The sequence below is a fragment of the Oryctolagus cuniculus genome, chromosome 10, assembly GCF_964237555.1.
Source record: "Oryctolagus cuniculus chromosome 10, mOryCun1.1, whole genome shotgun sequence".
In the NCBI taxonomy this organism is placed as follows: domain Eukaryota; kingdom Metazoa; phylum Chordata; class Mammalia; order Lagomorpha; family Leporidae; genus Oryctolagus; species Oryctolagus cuniculus.
The window spans coordinates 30,970,910-30,990,003 of NC_091441.1; the positions used below are offsets into that span (position 1 = coordinate 30,970,910).

General features: G+C 52.0%; 1 protein-coding gene and 1 long non-coding RNA gene across 9 annotated transcripts in view; one reads left to right on the top strand and one right to left on the bottom strand.

Moving 5' to 3' along the window:
* Positions 1-19,094, top strand: part of LOXHD1 (lipoxygenase homology PLAT domains 1) — a 186,738-nt gene that overhangs the window by 118,495 nt on the left and 49,149 nt on the right. For all 8 annotated transcript variants that reach the window (XM_051851250.2, XM_070050246.1, XM_051851254.2 and 5 more), the window contains 5 exons: positions 227-355; positions 1,378-1,542; positions 6,529-6,710; positions 12,689-12,805; positions 13,436-13,598. In XM_051851250.2, the coding sequence (XP_051707210.2) occupies positions 227-355; positions 1,378-1,542; positions 6,529-6,710; positions 12,689-12,805; positions 13,436-13,598 (756 nt within the window). The remainder of the gene's footprint in view (positions 1-226; positions 356-1,377; positions 1,543-6,528; positions 6,711-12,688; positions 12,806-13,435; positions 13,599-19,094) is intronic.
* Positions 4,266-18,792, bottom strand: LOC138844026 (uncharacterized). The gene is made up of 2 exons (XR_011379346.1): positions 13,779-18,792; positions 4,266-4,484 (listed from the first exon to the last, which is right to left on the bottom strand). It is a non-coding gene; the product is annotated as an uncharacterized lncRNA (long non-coding RNA).

The window sequence follows — 19,094 nt, forward strand, 5'->3', positions numbered from 1 at the left end:
TGGATCAGAAGTAGAGCAGCTGGGACTCAAACTGGTGCTTATATGGGATACTGGCATCCGAGGTGGCAGCTTAACCTACTGTGCCACATGCCAGCCCCATAAACAGTCTAAAGTTGATGGAAGCTCAGAAATTTTCTCATTGTGGGGAATGACTAAAAGGGGTGGGTCAGATGAGGTTTGAAAAATCCTGGCCCCTCCAGTCATGTTGGGGTCATCTGATTGGCAGGAATCACCCTCCTGAAGTCCTCCAAGACCAACAGCAACAAGTTTGAGAGAGACAGCATTGAAATCTTCACGGTAGAGACGCTGGATCTGGGAGACCTGTGGAAGGTCAGGATCGGCCATGACAACACAGGTCTGGTTTCCCTTGCCCTCTGTTCCCTGCTAGACCACGAAGGACCATGGACAGGTCCCTGTGGGCATTGGAGGAAGAGCTGGGAGGTTTGGGTGTCGTCTGCCTTCTGTTGTGACAGCTTCTTCAGTCTGCAGCACACAGAGATTCTGGCCTAACTGGAGTGGGACCTGGACACTTGTGGTTTCTAAAGCCTTCGCTCACCCCCAACCACAGTAACTGTAACGTGCAGCTGGATTTGTAAACCCCTGCTCTAGCTCAGTGGTTCCCTAACTTGAAGTGAATCAGAACTGCCTTGGGTTATTAATTAAAACACAGATGCTGGGCTCTGCCTCCAGAGTCTTTGATGTACTAGGTCTGGGGTGAACCAGAGAATGCACATTTCTCACAAGCCACTGGGTGGTCCTGAGGCTGCTGGTCCAGGGACCCCACTTGGAGAGAACTACTGATCTAGCCAGCCCTGCAAGGAGCCCACGGGCACTGCAGTGGCACAAATGTTTGGAAAGAACTCTTTATCCAAAAATTGTCCTCAGATCACTATTTTTAAGTCTAAGGAGGAGACCCTTGTCCCAGCACCTGGGGCTGTAGAAGTTGGAGGGTGCGTAAGGACTGGAGGGACAGGGCTCCCTGTCTGCTTCCATTTCCTTCGTTAAACATGATCACTTGCCTTGTCTGGGAAGACCATCACCCCTCCACTCAGTGCCCTTACCTCCATCCACCACAGGCTGAGCCAGGGAGCTGAGTGCCCTCCCTGCCACTGAACCCCAAGCTCCTTCCACCTTGGACAGCATCCTTGCTCCCCTTGCCTCAAACTCCTCCTGCCATCTCCTTCCCTCTTGCTAATTTCACTGACAGCAGCCTGGAGCGATCCGGCCTCAGCTGACTGCACATTTTAACAGGAGTCCCTTTAGCAATGTTGTCAGTAGAAAGGATGACACGCACGTGGTGGAGTCCTAGGTACCACTTAGGGAAGGAACCATCTCTGCACAAGTCCTTGACGGAGTTTCTCTCATCTCTCTTTGCAGGCAAAGCTCCCGGCTGGTTTGTAGACTGGGTGGAGGTGGATGCCCCATCTCTTGGAAAGTGTATGACATTTCCCTGTGGCCGCTGGCTGGCCAAGAATGAAGACGATGGTGCCATCGTCAGGGACCTCTTCCACGCGGAGCTTCAAACCAGGCTGTACACACCATGTAAGAACCATGGCCTCTCCCGGGACTCCATCCCCAGCTGACCTGAACCAACCCCAATTCCTCCTCCAGTGTCAACTCTAGGCCAGCCTCACCTGGGAGATTTGGGTTTCTTTTTTCTGAGCTCTGTGGGGCAAAGGGCAGAGCCCTAGACCTGACGAAGTAAAATATGGGATTTATTCCAAACCCCATCCCAAACAAGCTGGTGACAACACATGGAGAGCCTCACCTTTCTTGCCTCAGTTTCCACACCTGCAAAGCAGAGGTAGTAGATGCAGAGTGGGTAGAAGAGCCCAGAGAATAGACACAGGCCTAACTGAGGGGTGCTGAGCCACCCCAGCACCAATCCCCGGCACAAAACACCACCGTAAGCTTTTTCTCCAGATTTGGGAGGAGGCCAAAGACCTAGAGAGAGGGTCAGGGTGCTTCCTGGCCACAAGAAAGGAGGAAGGGGAGTCCTGTGGTGATATGTTGACTCTGCTTTCACTGTCATCATCAGAAAGATGATTAAATGTTTACATATGTGAAAGTCAGCCAGGCCATAAAAATCTTTCTGAATTTGGTGAAATCCGAACCAAGCTCAGAGCATGTAATTTGTTCTAATAATGAACTGTACCAAAAGATCCCCCCTCAACAAGTGACTCATATGTAAATGAAATGGCTGGAATCAGTGGTGAACTTTTTTTTTTTTTTAGCCGAAAGCAATTAAACTGGAAATGAGCAGAACATCAAAAATATTTTCTTGGCCATGGCCTGAAATAAAGTGACATTTCCCTCTAACTAAATCCCTGGCCACACATGTACCAGACTCTGCACATGCATCCAGACTGTGCCCCCAGGAGCCACCTGCTATCCAGAGTGGTCTCTGATCTGATAGATGCTCCCGGGGCTGGTGGCAGGACTGAGTGGGACCCTGGAGGACAGATGTGACTGTGTCTCTCCTCGTGCGTTTGAACAGGCCTTGCTCTGTACTCACCTCGCAGAGCCTAAGAGCATGTATGGTGTGAGATGGATACAGTCACCCCTTGGTGTCCTTGGGGATTGGCCCCAGCATCCTCCACGGATACCAGAACCTTATAGAAAAAGGTGTGGTGCTGGCATACGACCCGTGCACGTCCTCCTGTCTGATGTGAATCATCTCTAGGTCATTTACAATACCGAGTGCCATGTGCCTGCTGTGTAGATGGCTGTTACACTGTGTTGTTTAGGGAATCGAGATGAGAAAAACAACCTGTCCATGTCCAGTTCAGAGACAATTTTTTGCCAAGTATTTCTGATCCACAATTGGTTGAATCCACAAACGTGGATCCCATGGATATAGAGGCTGAGTGTATCCAGTCCCTGCCTGCTATAAAACTAACCCCTTCGCTGTCGCTCCCCCTCTTCATGGAGGAACGACACAGGACCCTGCGCTGTTCTTTCGTCTGCTCGGCCCTCCCCGGGTTTGCTGCTGGTTCTTCCCGGGTTGGCTACTATCCCTTCCACCTCCGTGGAAGGGCAGTTCCCCCTAGCCACATTCCCCACTTCCGCAGGGGAGCGGCACACCGCCGGCCGGCTTTCTCGGGGGCTGCACGGGTTCCCTTAGATGTTCCCCATAGATGTTCCTGGTGCATGCCGTCTCTCTCCTCCTTTATAGTCCTCCTCCGCCAATCCCAACTCGGCTGAGTACGCTGCTCTCCAATCAGGAGCAAGTCCTACAGTTAATTGGTTGAACTGGAGGCAGCTGTGCGGAAGCTGTTTACTTCTTTCCCAGCGCCATATTGTGGGAGAGCAGATGCATAGAATAAGTCTTAATTCGAGTAACTTAGTCTAGTCCGGATTGCTCCCCACACTTCGCCCTCTGAATCAGATGCCCATTCGAAAACAAAGTGTTCAGAATGGACTGGACTTCGCCGTCCCAAGGTGGGAGCAGCAAGAGGAGCAGGAGGAGGGGTCTGCTGCTGGGGACCTGCTTCCCTGGTGGTGGTGGTCCCAGAGCTTCAAAGTCAGGTAGCTTCAGTCCCAGGATGGCAGAGACAGAGCCCAGCCACCTTGTCAGGGACCCAGAAAAAAACCTGGAGCCCCAATTCAGCAGCTCGTCGAGCCTGCCCAGGGCATGTGAAACCAGTGAAGGGACCAAGGGGGCTGCTCAGGGACCAGTGGGAGTGTGCCACGGTGCAGGACGTGAGCAACTGGGAAGGGCTGCCGGGATGGTCTGAGCTGACAGTAGGCCCGGGGGAGGCAGCAGGCGGGCACAGCACAGGGCACAGTGCACAGTGCACGGCGGCTCTGAAGGTGAGAATCATGCCAGCTGGCAGGCACTATGGGATTCCGCCTATTCTCCAAGGAACCATGGTGGGCAGCAGCGGTGTCTCAGGGCAGCTGGTAGGCTGAAGGGGGTGGGGCAGCCCTGCACTGTGACTTCCGGAGCAGATCCTCTGTTTTAGTAATCAAATATGTATATATTTGAAAGGCAGAGAGATAGAAGGAGACACGGATAGATTCCCATCTGCTGGTTCGCTTCCCAAAGGGTTGGGCCAGGCCAAGCTAGGATGCAGGTATTCAATCCAGGTCTTCCACATGGGTGGCAGGGACCCAAGTACTTGGGCTATTACATGCTGCCACCCAGGGTGCACGTTAGCAGGAAGCTGGAATCAGAAGCACAGCCAGGACTTGAACCCAGGCCCTCAGATACGGGACTCAGCTGTCCCAAATGGTGTCTTAACAGCTCTTTTCTTTCTGAACAGTTTTTTTTTTTTTAAGATTTATTTATTTATTTGCAAGTCAGAGTTACACAGAGAGAGGAGAGGCAGAGAGAGAGAGAGGTCTTCCATCTGCTGGTTCACTCCACAATTGGCTGCAATGGCCAGAGCTGCGCTGATCCAAAGCCAGGAGCCAGGAGCTTCTTCCAGGTCTTGCATGTGGGTGCAGGGACCCAAGGACTTGGGCCATCTTCTACTTCTTTCCTAGGCCATAGCAGAGAGCTGGATCAGAAGAGGAGCAGCTGGGACTAGAACTGGCACCCATATGGGATGCCGGTGCTTCAGGCCAGGATGTTAAACCGCTGCGCCACAGCGCCGGCCCCTCTGAACAGTTTTTGATGAAAGTGTTTATAAGGATTCCAGCATGGTTAAACAAACCAGAGATCCCTTCATTTTGTAGGTGTGGAAACCAAGGCCCAGAGAAGGGTAGCTCTCTGCCCAAGGACCCACAGCTACCCAGTGGCAGAGGCAGAACTAGAAACCAGGAGCCAAGGCTTGGGGCAGTGAGGGCCGCAGGATGGGCTGTTCCCACTCAGAAGTTTTCAGAGCTTCTCCTGCTTCTGGCTGGTCTCAGGACAGCCCAGATCCTGTCGCAGGGTTTTTTGCTCAAGGTCTCCTGGCCTTAAGCTGGGAAGAAGCCAATGAGCTCTCAGAGGAAGGGACAGGCCACTGCAGAGAGGGTGCCTCTGTCCTTGCATGAGGGCCTGGCAGGGCTGGATCTGTGTCTGTCTTCAACACTGAGTAAGGGTCTTTTCAGATCTTGGTGGGGCTGGTGGTCGCTCCCATGGACCACCCCTCTCAGAGGCTTGTGGGTAGGGAGCAGTACTCGCCTCCAGTTCACCCCTAGAGGTTGATCACATAGGATTTGAGGTCAGATAAAACTGGGTTCAAGTTTGAGTTCTACCATATGACCTTGGGAAAGTTACTGCAGCTCACTGAGCCTTGCCTTTCTCATCTGCAAAATGGGTACAATATTCTATTGAGACACTCTGAGGATTAAAGGAGATCAGTACTGTAGAGTGCTTAGCACAGAGTGCAGCATGTAGCCAGTGCTCGCTGAGTGGTACCTGTTACTACCAAGCATCACGACTTAGCTCTACAGCACAGCATCCCTGATAACAAGCGAAAGGCCAGTTCCTCGTCACTGGGAAGAAGGGAATTTCTCAAGTGACTCCTTCAGGGGTCAAGATCACGACAAAAGGTAGATTTGCACTTAAACTATTTCTCTGGGTTTTTAACTTTTTCCTTCCTGTGACCCAGAAGGGAGTATATACGTTTGTCTACACATACAGCAAATGTCACAAGAAAATTGACACTCATTGTGTGTGAGGTCCAGTGATATTTTCTTTTCAATTCTATCCAATTCTATCGATTTTTCTGGAAACTGGTGCCCACACACTGAACTTATCTCATGGTCTGCTAGTGAACCTCAAAGTTGGTGTTATGTTGTTTTCAACTATGGATCTTGAACTTGAATGTGAAATGTGAGGTAGGCCCACCCCAGAGGCTCTGAGCAGGAGCTGGGAATCTTTAACAAGCACCCCAAGGGTTTCTGAAGCAAAGGATTTGTATCCCGGGCCCAGAGAGATGTTGCTCGCTGCTCATGTTGGTGGCCATCCCCCAGGAAGCTCCCTGGGACACATAGTGCTCCTGCTGGGACTGAGTACACATGGGGCATCCCACAGCTGCGCTATCCCATTCCACATAGACTTCTGTAAAGTGAGGGAACTTGAATGAGGGGTCAGGTGAGACATGGTGGAGATGGAGAGGCACTGGAGCAAGTGAGGGGCTGGCAGTGGAGGATGGAGAGAGAAGAGAAAGAATTCTCACCGCCGTGCACAAGCTCCTCTGATTGGCGAGTGTCTCTGGGGTGTCTTCAGCTAAGCAGCATGTTGAGGGCGCTTTACAGATAATGGAAACTGAGGCACACCTGTACCTTGCCTAGGTCTCTTCAAGAGTCAGCTTAGAGCTGGGATTTGAGGTGAGGCTTGTTGAATTTGAAAGTCTGCGCGCTCAGCTGGTCTGCTGCACTAGCTCTGTGGTGTGCAAGGCTCAGAGACCCTCTGAGGGGACAGGGGCTTCCCATGGCCCCTGGACATGTCAGCCCTCCCCCCACCATGGTTGCCAGGCAACCACATGAAGGTCCAGGTCTCTGGACAGCAGCTCCCCAGTGAAAAGGCCCAGGTGGGTGGTCCTGGTGAAGAAGAAGCTGACCTCACTGTGATTCTTCTCTGGCCGCCACCCCCAGTTGTCCCCTATGAGATCACGCTGTACACCAGTGATGTCTTTGCTGCCGGCACAGATGCCAACATCTTCATCGTCATCTATGGCTGTGACGCTGTGTGCACCCAGCAGAAGTTCCTGTGCACCAACAAGAGGGAGCAGAAGCTGTTCTTTGAGAGGAAGTCCGCCTCCCGCTTCATCGTGGAGGTACCAGGGCTCAGCGGGCTGCCCGAGACAGGGGTGGGTGCCTGAACCGAGGGCAGGACACGCTCCTTCACCTGGATGGGCTGCTCTTGATGAAAGATGGGCAGCTCATCCAACCTCTCTAGGCCCGAGACATCTAACCCACAAGAGGCTGGTGACACTTGTCCTGGCGAGGAGCAAAGGTGGTGATGAGTGCACAGGGCCTGGCGGAGCTAGAGGCCCCACAACAACAGGGCATGAGGGCTTCCAACAGCAGACACAGTCTACGAGTTCAGCACGGCTTTCAGACTGCCTGGGGCAGCTGAGGACCTCACCCCCAGTGATTATGTGGGGATAGGGCCTCCTGCTCAGCGCTCAAGCCATGACCAAACCATCTGGTATAGGAGAACAGCCTGGATGGCCCGTGACTCCATCAGGTCTGGGCAATGGGGATTTTTCTGTTTGCTGTTTAGTGTGGATGGAATTCATAGCAGCTTGGTGTCCCATACGACTCAGTTCCGTGCACACTCATTGTGCCTGCCCTGTGCACCCAGCTGCGTGCTAGGGTCCAGCCCCTGCCTATAAGGGGCTTGCTGTCTAGCTGGAGACCCCAGACCTCCACACCAGGCTAATGTGAGAGTCTGGTGATCAACAACATACCCGACCCTGTGGGTCAGAAGGCACTGTACCAGGGATTTATCTGTATTTGCTCACTTAACCTCCCATCAACCCTGCTCTGTTAGGAGCCCTGTGCAAATAGGGGGAAGCTAAGGCACAGAGAAGTTAGTACCTTAACCCAGAATGCATGGGTAGAATGTAGTAGAGGTCAGATTGAAATCCAGGAAGACTGGCTCTGTAATACGTGCTCTGAGCAGTAGCCAGCCAACACTGCACTGGTTAGGCCCTGCAGTGGGCTAACACAGGCCTGGTTAGCACTGCAGTGGGCCAGCACAGCCCTGGTTAGCCCCTGCAGTGGGCTAGCACAAACCTGGTTAGGCACTGCAGTGGGTTAACACAGCCCTGGTTAGCACAGCTCTGGTTAGGCACTGCAGTGGGCTAGCACAGCACTGTTTAACACTGCAGTGGGCTAGCACAGCCCTGGTTAGGCACTGCAGTGGGCCAGCACAGCCCTGGTTAGCCCCTGCAGTGGGCTAGCACAAACCTGGTTAGGCACTGCAGTGGGTTAGCACAGCCCTGGTTAGCACAGCTCTGGTTAGGCACTGCAGTGGGCTAGCACAAACCTGGTTAGGCACTGCAATGGGCTAGCACAGCACTGTTTAACACTGCAGTGGGCTAGCACAGCCCTGGTTAGCCCTACAGTGGGCTAGCACAGCACTGTTTAACACTGCAGTGGGCTAGCACAGCCCTGGTTAGCACTGCAGTGGGCCAGTACAGCCCTGGTTAGGTCCTGCAGTGGGCTAGCACAGCCCTGGTTAGGTACTGCAATGGGCTAGCACAGCCCTGGTTAGCACTGCAGTGGGCCAGCACAGCCCTGGTTAGGTACTGCAGTGGGCCAGCACAGCCCTGGTTAGGTACTGCAGTGGGCCAGCACAGCCCTGGTTAGGTACTGCAGTGGGCTAGCACAACCCTGGTTAGGTACTGCAGTGGGCTAGCACAGCCCTGGTTAGGTACTGCAGTGGGCTAGCACAGCCCTGGTTAGGCACTGCAGTGGGCCAGCACAGCCCTGGTTAGGCACTGCAGTGGGCTAGCACAACCCTAGTTAGGTACTGCAGTGGGCTAGCACAGCTCTAGTTAGCCATTGCAGTAGACAAGCACTGGTGACTGACTAGTTAACTAGTAGTCTAGTAGTCTAGCTAGTTAACTACTAGCTAACTAGTAGACTAGCACTGCATGAGTTAGAAACTGCAGTGGACTAACACAGCTTTAGTTAACCATTGCAGTGACCTGCACTGCCCTAGTTAGCCACTGCAGTAGATTAATCCTGCATCCAGCCACCACGCAGGAGACCAGTGCTGTACTGAGTTGTTGCTGCAGTGGGCTAGTGCTGCCCTAGTTAGCCAGTACAGTGCAGGAACACTGAGATGGGTTGATGCCGCAGTAGACAGATATACTTCAGTGACTGAGCTTGCTACAGGTGCCCAGAGCGGGAAGGAAGTTCCCTCTAAGACAGCTTTGACCTGGACCTGAGAGTGGGCATGAGCAGGGCAAGGAGGAAAGGTGTTCCTAGCAAGGGGAACAGCAAGGCCATCGGCCCAAAGGTAGAAATAGGCACAGGTGTGCTCTGAGGTTTGGCCAGAGGGTGCAGGAGGAGCCTGAAGTGAGGGGAGAGAGGACAGGGTAGAAGCAGGGCAGAAAGGGACGTGCAGGAGACCCCAGAGGAGGAGAACCAGGAGCCTTGAGTAGCCTGGCCTTGCAGGTCAGGGGGGCCTTATTTTCTGGTGGGATAGAAGGTCTAGAACGGCTCCTCCTTCCTTCATAAGCCTGCATCCCTGGGGACCTCAGTGCCTCTGCACCCTCCGGAAGCTGCCAGCTTTGTGGGAAGGTCTGCCACTTGTGTTGAGTCTTCCAGCAAGGAAGATTCAAGGGTGATTCATCGTTCACACAAAGCTCGCATCTCATCACCCCAAGATGTCGGTGAGTCACGCGGCGTGCCGGGCCCGTGGCAGGGCTGTGATTACACCTCAGCGTGACTTCCGGGGAGCGTTCTCAATGAACTCCCTCTAGTAGGCAGCTGTGACTCGCCAGTAATTTGTTGCTATTTTTTTTTCTTCTCAAATATATGTGGGTATTGAAGGAAGTAGAAGAGCTTCGGGGTAGGTAGGGAGCTGGCCTCTGTCTCCCTGCCTGCTCGTGTCCCCGTCTCATCACTTCTGTTTTCTGATCTGTCTTCAGGTGAGAGGTAGAGCACTGGGTTGTGAGTTCATAACTCTTGGTTCTGTGTCTGGCTCAGCCACTAACTCATGAGCAGGCCTCTCCCTGTCTCTGGCCCCATCCAAGACAGAGAGGTTGGCCAGGAAGAGAACAGTAAAAGCTATGAATTGTTGAGATGTCCCATGTGCCAGCCCTGCCCTAAGCACTTGTTATGAACCGACTCATCAAACCATATAATATTACCAAGATGGGGTCCTGTAATCATCCCATCTACAGATGAGGAAGCAGAGCCCAGGACAACTAAGTAACTTGCTCAACGTGCTATAAAACAGCACGGGGATCTGAACTCAGGCCTTTACTGCTTGATTTTCACCTCCCAGAACACCAGGGTCCCTCCTGGCACCCTCTGAGCTGTCCCTGAGGCCTGCCATATGTGACCCGAAGTCCCTCAATACCTTATGGGCTCAGGGCTGAGGTGGCCACCTGGACGTGCAAATGCGTGGTTTCATTAGTGACCTTGCAGCCAGAGGCCCAGGCATCTGGGCCCTTGAAGAGATCGGCCAGGGAAGGAGGAGAGAGAGAGGCAGGGGCTCGATCCCTGATCCCGCCAGGCAGCCAGGCCTCAGATGGAACTCCTGCAGGCCACGCCTGGCCTGCATGCACCTGTGCTGCCCTGTATGTGGAAGAACACAGCCTTGTTAGGAGTGCCTGGGGATACCAAGGCCAACCTCAGATCACGAATCTCTGTTTAATGATTCAGAGCCCTTGGGGGCTTGCAGGACCCCCAAAGGGCCATTATGGACATGGGCTCCCATGTCTCTGATGTGGGGGTTGGGGGCTGGGGGCTGGGCAGTGCTGCAGAGTAACTGTGGCTGCAGCAGCCTTGTTAACTCACCGAGCCTGCGGCAGTGTGGCGCCCACCCAGTTGCTAAGAACTAGAGAACAATTGGCAAAAAGAACCGTGTCCATGATCTTAGATCTAAAAGTGACCTGAAGGGGTGATCCTGTCTGTGCCCCTGCCTTCAGCTGAGGAATACCCTAATCTCCCCCAGATATAGATGAGCCCGGGGCCAGTACCTTTCTGCTATCACAGGGAGTGGTGGCAGAGCCAGGGCTGGAACTGAGAATACAGGTGGGGAGGGAGGCTGCCCCAGTTCATTCAGAGGTTCCTTGTGTCTGTCGTCATGGAAGCTTCGCCTTTGGTGAATGACTCAGTCACACGCCATTCACTCCTCAAGATCTCTTCATTCACACCAGAGCTGACTCTGCCACCTCTTTGTGGCCACAGAGAGCTTGATGGAGCGAGTTCCTTAGAGGAGCTGCCAGGAAACTCAAGTCTGCAGACACCAGCCCCCATGCCCCTAGCTGGCACCCCAAACTTCAGGGTATAAACTCCATGGACCGAACATGAGCCAGGGCATCAGGTATCATGGTGTCTCCTTGCCACTTCTTTTCCCTTTGCCCTGACTTCCTCATCCATTTCTTATGCTTTTACCAGCTCAGATTTTCTGGGGAACAAGACAGGATACAGATTGCTATATCCAGCATCATTTTGCGTTGTGACACGTGATACCTGGGAGGGGGCTCCTGGGGTACTTGAGCAAGGACTGCTGAGTGATAGAGAGCAGCTTGGGCAAGGAGCTGACTGGTGTGTGCCGAGATGAGTAGACACCTTGCCTCCTTACAGGGCTCCCAAGGGGTCAGGGGACCCATAGATCCTGACTGCACCCCTACCCCCAAGCTCCTGCAGTAAGGAGAATAGATTGCAGCTCCCCATTCCCAGTCCAGGGGCTCACTTTCCCACTAAATGGGACTTCCATGCACTCCACTGTAGTTAAGATTCAGCACTGGGGCCAGTGCTGTGGTACAGCAGGTTAAGCTGCCACCCGCAACACCAGCATCCCATATCTGAGTGCCAGTTTGAGTCTCAGCTGCTCTACTTTTTTTTTTTTTTTTCTGACAGGCAGAGTGGACAGTGAGAGAGAGAGAGAGAGAGAAAGGTCTTCCTTTGCCGTTGGTTCACCCTCCAATGGCCGCCGCGGCCGGCGCGCTGCGGCCAGCGCACCGCGCTGATCCGATGGCAGGAGCCAGGAGCCAGGTGCTTTTCCTGGTCTCCCATGGGGTGCAGGGTCCAAGCACCTGGGCCATCCTCCACTGCACTCCCTGGCCACAGCAGAGAGCTGGCCTGGAAGAGGGGCAACCGGGACAGAATCCGGCGCCCCGACCGGGATTAGAACCCGGTGTGCCGGCGCCGCTAGGCGGAGGATTAGCCTAGTGAGCCGCGGCGCCGGCGTTCTACTTTTTTTTTTTATTTGACAGGCAGAGTTAAACAGTGAGAGAGACAGAGAGAAAGGTCTTCCTTCCATTGGTTCACCCCACAAATGGCCTACAGCCGGTGCGCTGCGCCAATCCGAAGCCAGGAGCCAGGTGCTTCCTCCTGGTCTCCCATGTGGGTGCAGGGCCCAAGCACTTGGGCCATCCTCCACTGCCTTCCTGGGCCACAGCAGAGACCTGGACTGGAAGAGGAGCAACTGGGACCAGAACCCAGCGCCCATATGGGATGCCAGCACCACAGGCGGAGGATTAACCAAGTGAGCCACGGCACCGGCCCCTCAGCTGCCCTACTTCTGATCCAGCTTCCTGCTAATGTCCCTGGAAAGGCAGAAGAAGGTGGCTCAGGTGCTTGGGCCACTGCCACCCACAAAGGACACCTGGATAGAGTTCCTGGCTTCTGACTTTGGCCTGTCCCAGCCCTGCTGTTGTAGCCGTTTGGCGAATGAACCAGCTTCGGCCATTGCGGTCAGTTGGGGAGTGAGCCAGCAGATGGAAGACCTCTCTCTTGTCCTCTCTCTGTGTAGCTCTTTCAAATCAATCAATCAATCAATCTTGAAAAGGAGTGGCTGGAAAGAGAGGCACTCCTGGGAACCAGGGGACTTGAATAGGGTCAGCCTGCGAAGGCAGGAACCAAGCTGGTCTTCTGATTTTAAGGAGGAGCGGGGAAGTGAGGCGTGAGCATGGAATGTGCAGTGGCGAGTGGAGACTGGCCTGGCTGGCCTTAGAGACGTGCTGGAAGAAAGTGGCCCTTGAAGTTCAGGGGGTTGCAGTGTAGCTGGGGTGGGGCTCACCCGGACCCTCTGGCCAACATCGGGTGCCTGTTCTCCTTTCCAAAGTTAGAAGATGTGGGAGAAATCATCGAGAAGATTCGGATTGGCCATGATAATACGGGCATGAATCCTGGGTGGCACTGCTCCCACGTGGACATCCGCCGGCTCCTCCCTGATAAAGACGTGAGTGTTTGTTCGGCCCTGCTGCTGTTTTGCCCTGTGTCAGAAGAGACTTGGGGGGTCCCTCACGGACGACTTGAGCTTTGCTGAGCTATGAGCACCCAGTTCTCTCAGTGCAGGACTAGCACAGGCCCAAGGCAGACTCTTCTAGAACCTTAGTGGTCCAGGAGGGGGGTCTGGGCAGCCGTGTCTGTGCTCTGCTGTTGGTGAGTGGCCAGCCTGCCTGTCTTGCTACTCGAGCTCAAATCACAGAAGAAAGTCCACCCAAACAACTTGCAAGACATTCTGAAGCCACACCGTTCTAAATCAGGGGGCCAGCGCTCAATCATGAGCGTGGGTGTGAATGGTGGGGAGCAGTTTCAAAGCACAGAGCCTTCTCTCCTTGCCCGTGGAACCTGCACTTCCAGAATGGGGTTCAGATACCTATTTTTAAATGACCCTGGGAACCGCAGCTTTCAAGAGCCAACCTCTGATGTGGTTGTGGGCATCTTTCAACAGGCTTTGCTGCAATTGGGGCCGGGCCATGGGGCCTCCCCTGTGGCTTCTGTATTGTCAATGTGGCCCCACGATGCAACGCTAAGGCTGGCAGCTGCCACAGTGCGGGCTAACTGTCACCTTTCCTCCTCACCCCAGGGTACGGAGACCTTGACTTTCCCGTGTGACCGATGGCTTGCCACCTCCGAAGATGACAAGAAGACCATTCGCGAACTGGTCCCTTACGACATCTTCACTGAGAAATACATGAAAGATGGGTCCTTAAGGCAAGTCTACAAGGAAGTGGAGGAGCCTCTGGACAGTAAGTGAGGGGTGATCTCCCTTGCCACCATCAGCAGCTCCAGGATCATGGTCTTTTCTCAGAGGAGGGTCTGTTGTCATGTCCATTCTACTAACAAGGCATCTGAGGCCGACAAAGGTTCCACACCCTGCCCAGCTTCCCCCAGCTAGTCAATGGCAGAGCTCGTCCTCAAGGTCTTACCTGTCTCACTTCCAGGTTTATGCCTGAGTCTTCTCCTGGCCTGACACCGATACTCCATCCATGCCAGTCTTTGTTTTCTCCCTGCTTTGTCTATTTGGCTGCCAATCTGTGTGTCTTTCCTCTGCTCTTGCTGGGCCTAGCTATCCCAAGTAAGAAATGAATTCATTCTTGCTTAATATGTAACTGGAGCTATGGTACACTTGTTCGCAGTGGTCGTGTGTCCAAGAGTGTCCAAGGTCATGGCTTTGTTTTCTGTATGGGCCAGTGACGTTTGTCCATTCCTTATGGGTGTGGTTTTCTCTGCAGGATTTTCCCAGACCCAACCACCAACTTACTCTGCTTCCTCTACCAGAACCTGGCTCTCTCCCTACCTCTGAATAGTGTACTGAGTGCTTGTTGCATTTTGCTTGCCAGGTGGGTACCATAGTGCCCAGCCCTCAACCTTCAGTTCTCCTCTTTTTCTACATTGTGTGTGTGGAGGAGTGGGGAGGTGAGAAGAGGCACACACACACACACACATTCTTCTCTCTTTCTACATTGTATGTGGGGGGGGGGGTGAGAGGAGGCACGCACACACATATACACACACGTGGGCATGTCATGCCTGTGCTTTGACCAGTAGTGCTATTGTTGTGTCAGTATCACGTTATTCACTGGCCGTTAAGATCTGAATAACCTTTAACAATTTCAAAATAAAATTCACTTGCAAAAAAATAATGGGCCTTTTACCACTGATGGTGAACAGAAGAATACTGTCAGTATTTTATCAGGGCAGTCTATGTGGTCAGAGAAGCTTCCAGAGCCTGGAGATTCAGTTTGGATTTGTTGTGTTGCCTTCTTGGAAAAATTGGAGGGAGACCCAAGGTTCTAATGAAACCCAAGATTCTCACCTGAAGCCAAGAGAACAGATCTTTTTGACCACCATGCTGATGAAATGATCAAAACGCAAACTGTTCCTCCCCACACACCCTCTTTGTTCAATCAGCAGAAGTAACACAGCTATCACTAATTTTCTTCTAATCTGACTTGCCGCTCGCATAGAAATAGGAGGGAGTTTGGTCTCCATAGCACCTCATTCCCTTCTCTTATCCCTTTCCCCCGAATTTCCTTGCAGTGAAATCTGGGGGAGAGGGATCGTTCCCTTGGGCCCCAGCGGCACCGTCGGGCTCTTGGGTGTGTGCCCTCTGAGCTGGGGGATGTTTCTAGGGAAACGTCTTTCCGCTGACGAGCTGTGTGCCTGGGTGGGACGGGGAGGGAGGTGATCCAGAAATAGCTAGATTCACTGCAGAGCCGCCTTGCCCCGCAGCCAGGAGCTCAGTCCCTTTCCGTAACCCCCACAGGGTGGGAGGGGGCAGTAGAAAGGCCACAGGCATCACGGCCTCTGGTGACAGTGTCCGCTCTGGGCCAAGGACTCCTGGGAAAGGTGTTCCCACAGGTCCACTCCACTGCGGTTGTTTCACAGCCATGCCCAGGTGGATGGGGGACTGTCGACTGTTGTTTCTGCTCTGTGACAAGATCTCTCTCTCTGTCTCCCCCCCCCCCTTTTTTTTTTTTTTTTTTTTGACAGGCAGAGTGGACAGTGAGAGAGAGAGACAAAGAGAAAGGTCTTCCTTTTGCCATTGGTTCACCCTCCAATGACCACTGTGGCCGGCGCGCTGCGGCTGGCACACCGCGCTGATCCGAAGGCAGGAGCCAGGTGCTTCTCCTGGTCTCCCATGGGGTGCAGGGCCCAAGCACTTGGGCCATCCTCCACTGCACTCCCTGGCCATAGCAGAGAGCTTGCCTGGAAGAGGGGCAACCGGGAAAGAATCTGGTGCCCTGACCGGGACTAGAACCCAGTGTGCTGGCGCTGCTAGGTAGAGGATTAGCCTATTGAGCTGCGGCGCCGGCCCAAGATCTCTTTAAAAAAAAAAAAAGATTTATTTATTTATTTGAAAGTCAGAATTACACAGGGAGAGAAGGAGAGGCAGAGAGAGGGAGAGAGGTCTTCCATTCGCTGGTTCACTCCCCAGCTGGCACAATGGTCAGAGCTGCGCCGATCCAAAGCCAGGAGCCAGGAGCTTCTTCTGGGCCTCCCACGTGGGTGCAGGGGCCCAAGAACTTGGGCCATCTCCTACTGCTTTCCCAGGCCATAGCAGAGAGTTGGATCGGAAGAGGAGCAGCCAGGACTCAAACCGGCACCCATATGGGATGCCAGCACTGCAGGCAGTGGCCTTACCCGCTAAGCTACAACGCTGGCCCCTGATGGGATCTCTAATGTGACTTCGTGTCTGTGTTGGGCCAACAGGCTTGGGCAATGCCAATTCTTCTAAGCACACAAGTGTGGATGGGATTCTGCCCTGGGCTGAGTCGGGTGGGGTGGGGCAAGCTCCTAACCCTCAGTTGTCACAGAGCACCCAGGAACTTTGAGAGCAGGGATTGAGTCAGGCTGCAAGACAGGGAGAGTGGAGTTTGGGCTTGGATGTGTGCGTCTATGATTTGGCAACTAGTCCTGGGGGAGCTGTCCCCTAGGAACCAGGATCAAAAGCACAGGAGGTGACTGCAGACTCAGGGAACTCAAGAAGTCCATACCCAGAGTGTGCAAGATGAGCGCTGAGGGCCACAGATGGAACTGGGAGATCTTGGCGTCCAAGGGGTGGGCAGAAGGCTGCGAATGAAGCTACTCAGAGAGCACCCAGAGAGGCAGAAGGTGAGCAGGAGGCAATGACGCTGCAGAGTCCAAGGAAAATAAGAAAACACGGGCTCATCATGTGGGCACGAGTGTGTGCCACGGCCACGGCCATGGGCATGAGCAGCTCACAGTACCTTCTGAGCCCACTTGCAAGGGTTGGTGCGAAAGTCCATCTCGGGCACTGCAAGGAAGGAAGCCTCTCTTTCTAGGATCTTGGAAGAATCCTGAGGCTCATGGGAGAGGTCTGGCCCCTACTATAGGGTGAGCACTCCTTTGCCACATGGTGCCAAGCTGCTGCTGACTCTCAGCCAACACACACGTGTCATTTCTCGCGATGACCAGAAACACCCCAGCATGAACCCTGGTGTTGTCAAGGGACCTCCTCTTCCACCCTTGAGGCCTCCTTCAAGCTTCAAGTCCCCATATATGTCCCCAGCCATCTCCCTGTTGGGTTTCTGGGTACAGGTTGGGGGTCCCTGCCTCCCAGGAGGAGGGAGAGTAAGCTTCCTTCCACGTGGCCACCTCCACCCTTCACCTCCAATCTTAGATTCCAATTCTTTTCCTCGGCAATAATCCACCTGAGTCCCCTCTTTCTTGGCATGAAACTCAAAGTCTCTTAGGACGGAAGAACATGGAGAGGGGACCAGGCATTCTTAGCTTCATTTTAACACAAGACTTGCCACTCCTCGGGTGCTGGGAAGAGTTGGGAAAGGGGGTACTTTATTCTTCCTTGATGAGTCCACAGCAGCAAAACAAAAACAAGGCACCGTTGGTTTTTTTTTTTTTTTTCAGGACTAAGGACTTCAGAATCTTTAAAAACTTTTATTTAAAAAAAAAACCAAAAACTTTCAAAAATGTTAATTTGGAGAGGAGTATCATTCTCGCAGAAAATAATTAATTATATAGGTTGGTTTATAAATTATGTTAAATTCTATATGAAAATGGATTTCTATCATTTTGTGGTGTATACTGCAACTTAAGTCTTTTTTGTGGTAAGATAAGGAAGCCATTTATTATTTCTATGACACTGATTTCAGTCTTCTCAACAAAACAGTTACAGTGATTTTGTGAATAGTTATGACAGCTTAGCTTTAGCTTTGTTTTTCTTTTCTTTTTTTTTTTAACTTTTATTTAATGAATATAAATTTCCAAATTACAGCTTATGGATTACAATGGCTCCCCCCCATAACGTCCCTCCCACCCGCAACCCTCCCCTTTCCCACTCCCTCTCCCCTTCCATTCACATCATGATTCATTTTCAATTCTCTTTATATACAGAAGATCAGTTTAGCATACATTAAGTAAAGATTTAAACAGTTTGCTCCCACACAGAAACATAAAGTGAAAAATACTGTTTGAGTACTAGTTATAGCATTAAATCTCAATGTACAGCACACTAAGGACAGAGATCCTATATGAGGAGTAAGTGCACAGTGACTCCTGTTGTTGACTTAACAAATTGACACTCTTGTTTATGGCATCAGTAATCACCCGAGGCTCTTGTCATGAGCTGCCAAGGCTATGGAAGCCCCCTGAGTTCACCGACTCTGATCATATTTAGACAAGGCCATGGTCAAAGTGGAAGTTCTCTCCTCCCTTCAGAGAAAGGTACCTCCTTCTTTGATGACCCATTCTTTCCACTGGGATCTCACTCACAGAGATCTTTCATTTAGGTGTTTGTTTTTTTCCCCAGAGTGTCTTGGCTTTCCATGCCTGAAATACTCTCATGGGCATTTCAGCCGGATCCACATGCCTTAAGGGCTGATTCTGAGGCCAGAGTGCTGTTTAGGACATCTGCCATTCTATGGGTCTGCTGTGTATCTCACTTCCCATGTTGGATCATTCTCTCCCTTTTTTATTCTATCAGCTGGTATTTGCAGACACTATTCTTGTTTATGTGATCCCTTTGGTTCTTAGTCCTATCATTATGATCAATTGTGAACAGAAATTGATCACTGGGACTAGTGAGATGGCATTGGTACATGCCACCTTGATGGGATTGAATTGGAATCCCCTGGTATGTTTCTAACTCTACCGTTTGAGGTAAGTCAGCTTGAGCATGTCCCGAATTGCACATCTCTTCCCTCTCTTCTTCCCACTCTTATATTTAACAGTGATCACTTTTCAGTTAAGTTTCAGCACTTAAGAATAATTGTGTATTGACTACAGTATTCAACCAAAAGTATTAAGTAGAACAAACAAAAAAAAATACTAAGAGGGATAACTTATTAAGTTGCTCATCAACAGTCAGGGTGAGAGCTGATCAAGTCACCGTTTCTCATAGTGTTCATTTCACTTTAACAGGTTTCCTTTTTGGTGCTCAGTTAGTTGTCACCTATCAGGGAAAACAAGTGGTATTTGTCCCTTTGGGACTGGCTTATTTCACTCAGCATAATGTTTTCCAAATTCCTAACAGGGATCACTTTTCAGTTAAAATTTAAACACCTAAGAATAATTGTGTGTTAATTACAGAGTTCAACCAATGGTACTAGAACAAAAAAACATGAAAAAATGTTCAAGATCACTAGCAATCAGGGAAATGCAAATCAAAACCACAGTGAGGTTTCACCTCACCCCAGTTAGAATGGCTCACATTCAGAAATCTACCAACAATAGATGCTGGAGAGGTTGTGGGGAAAAAGGGA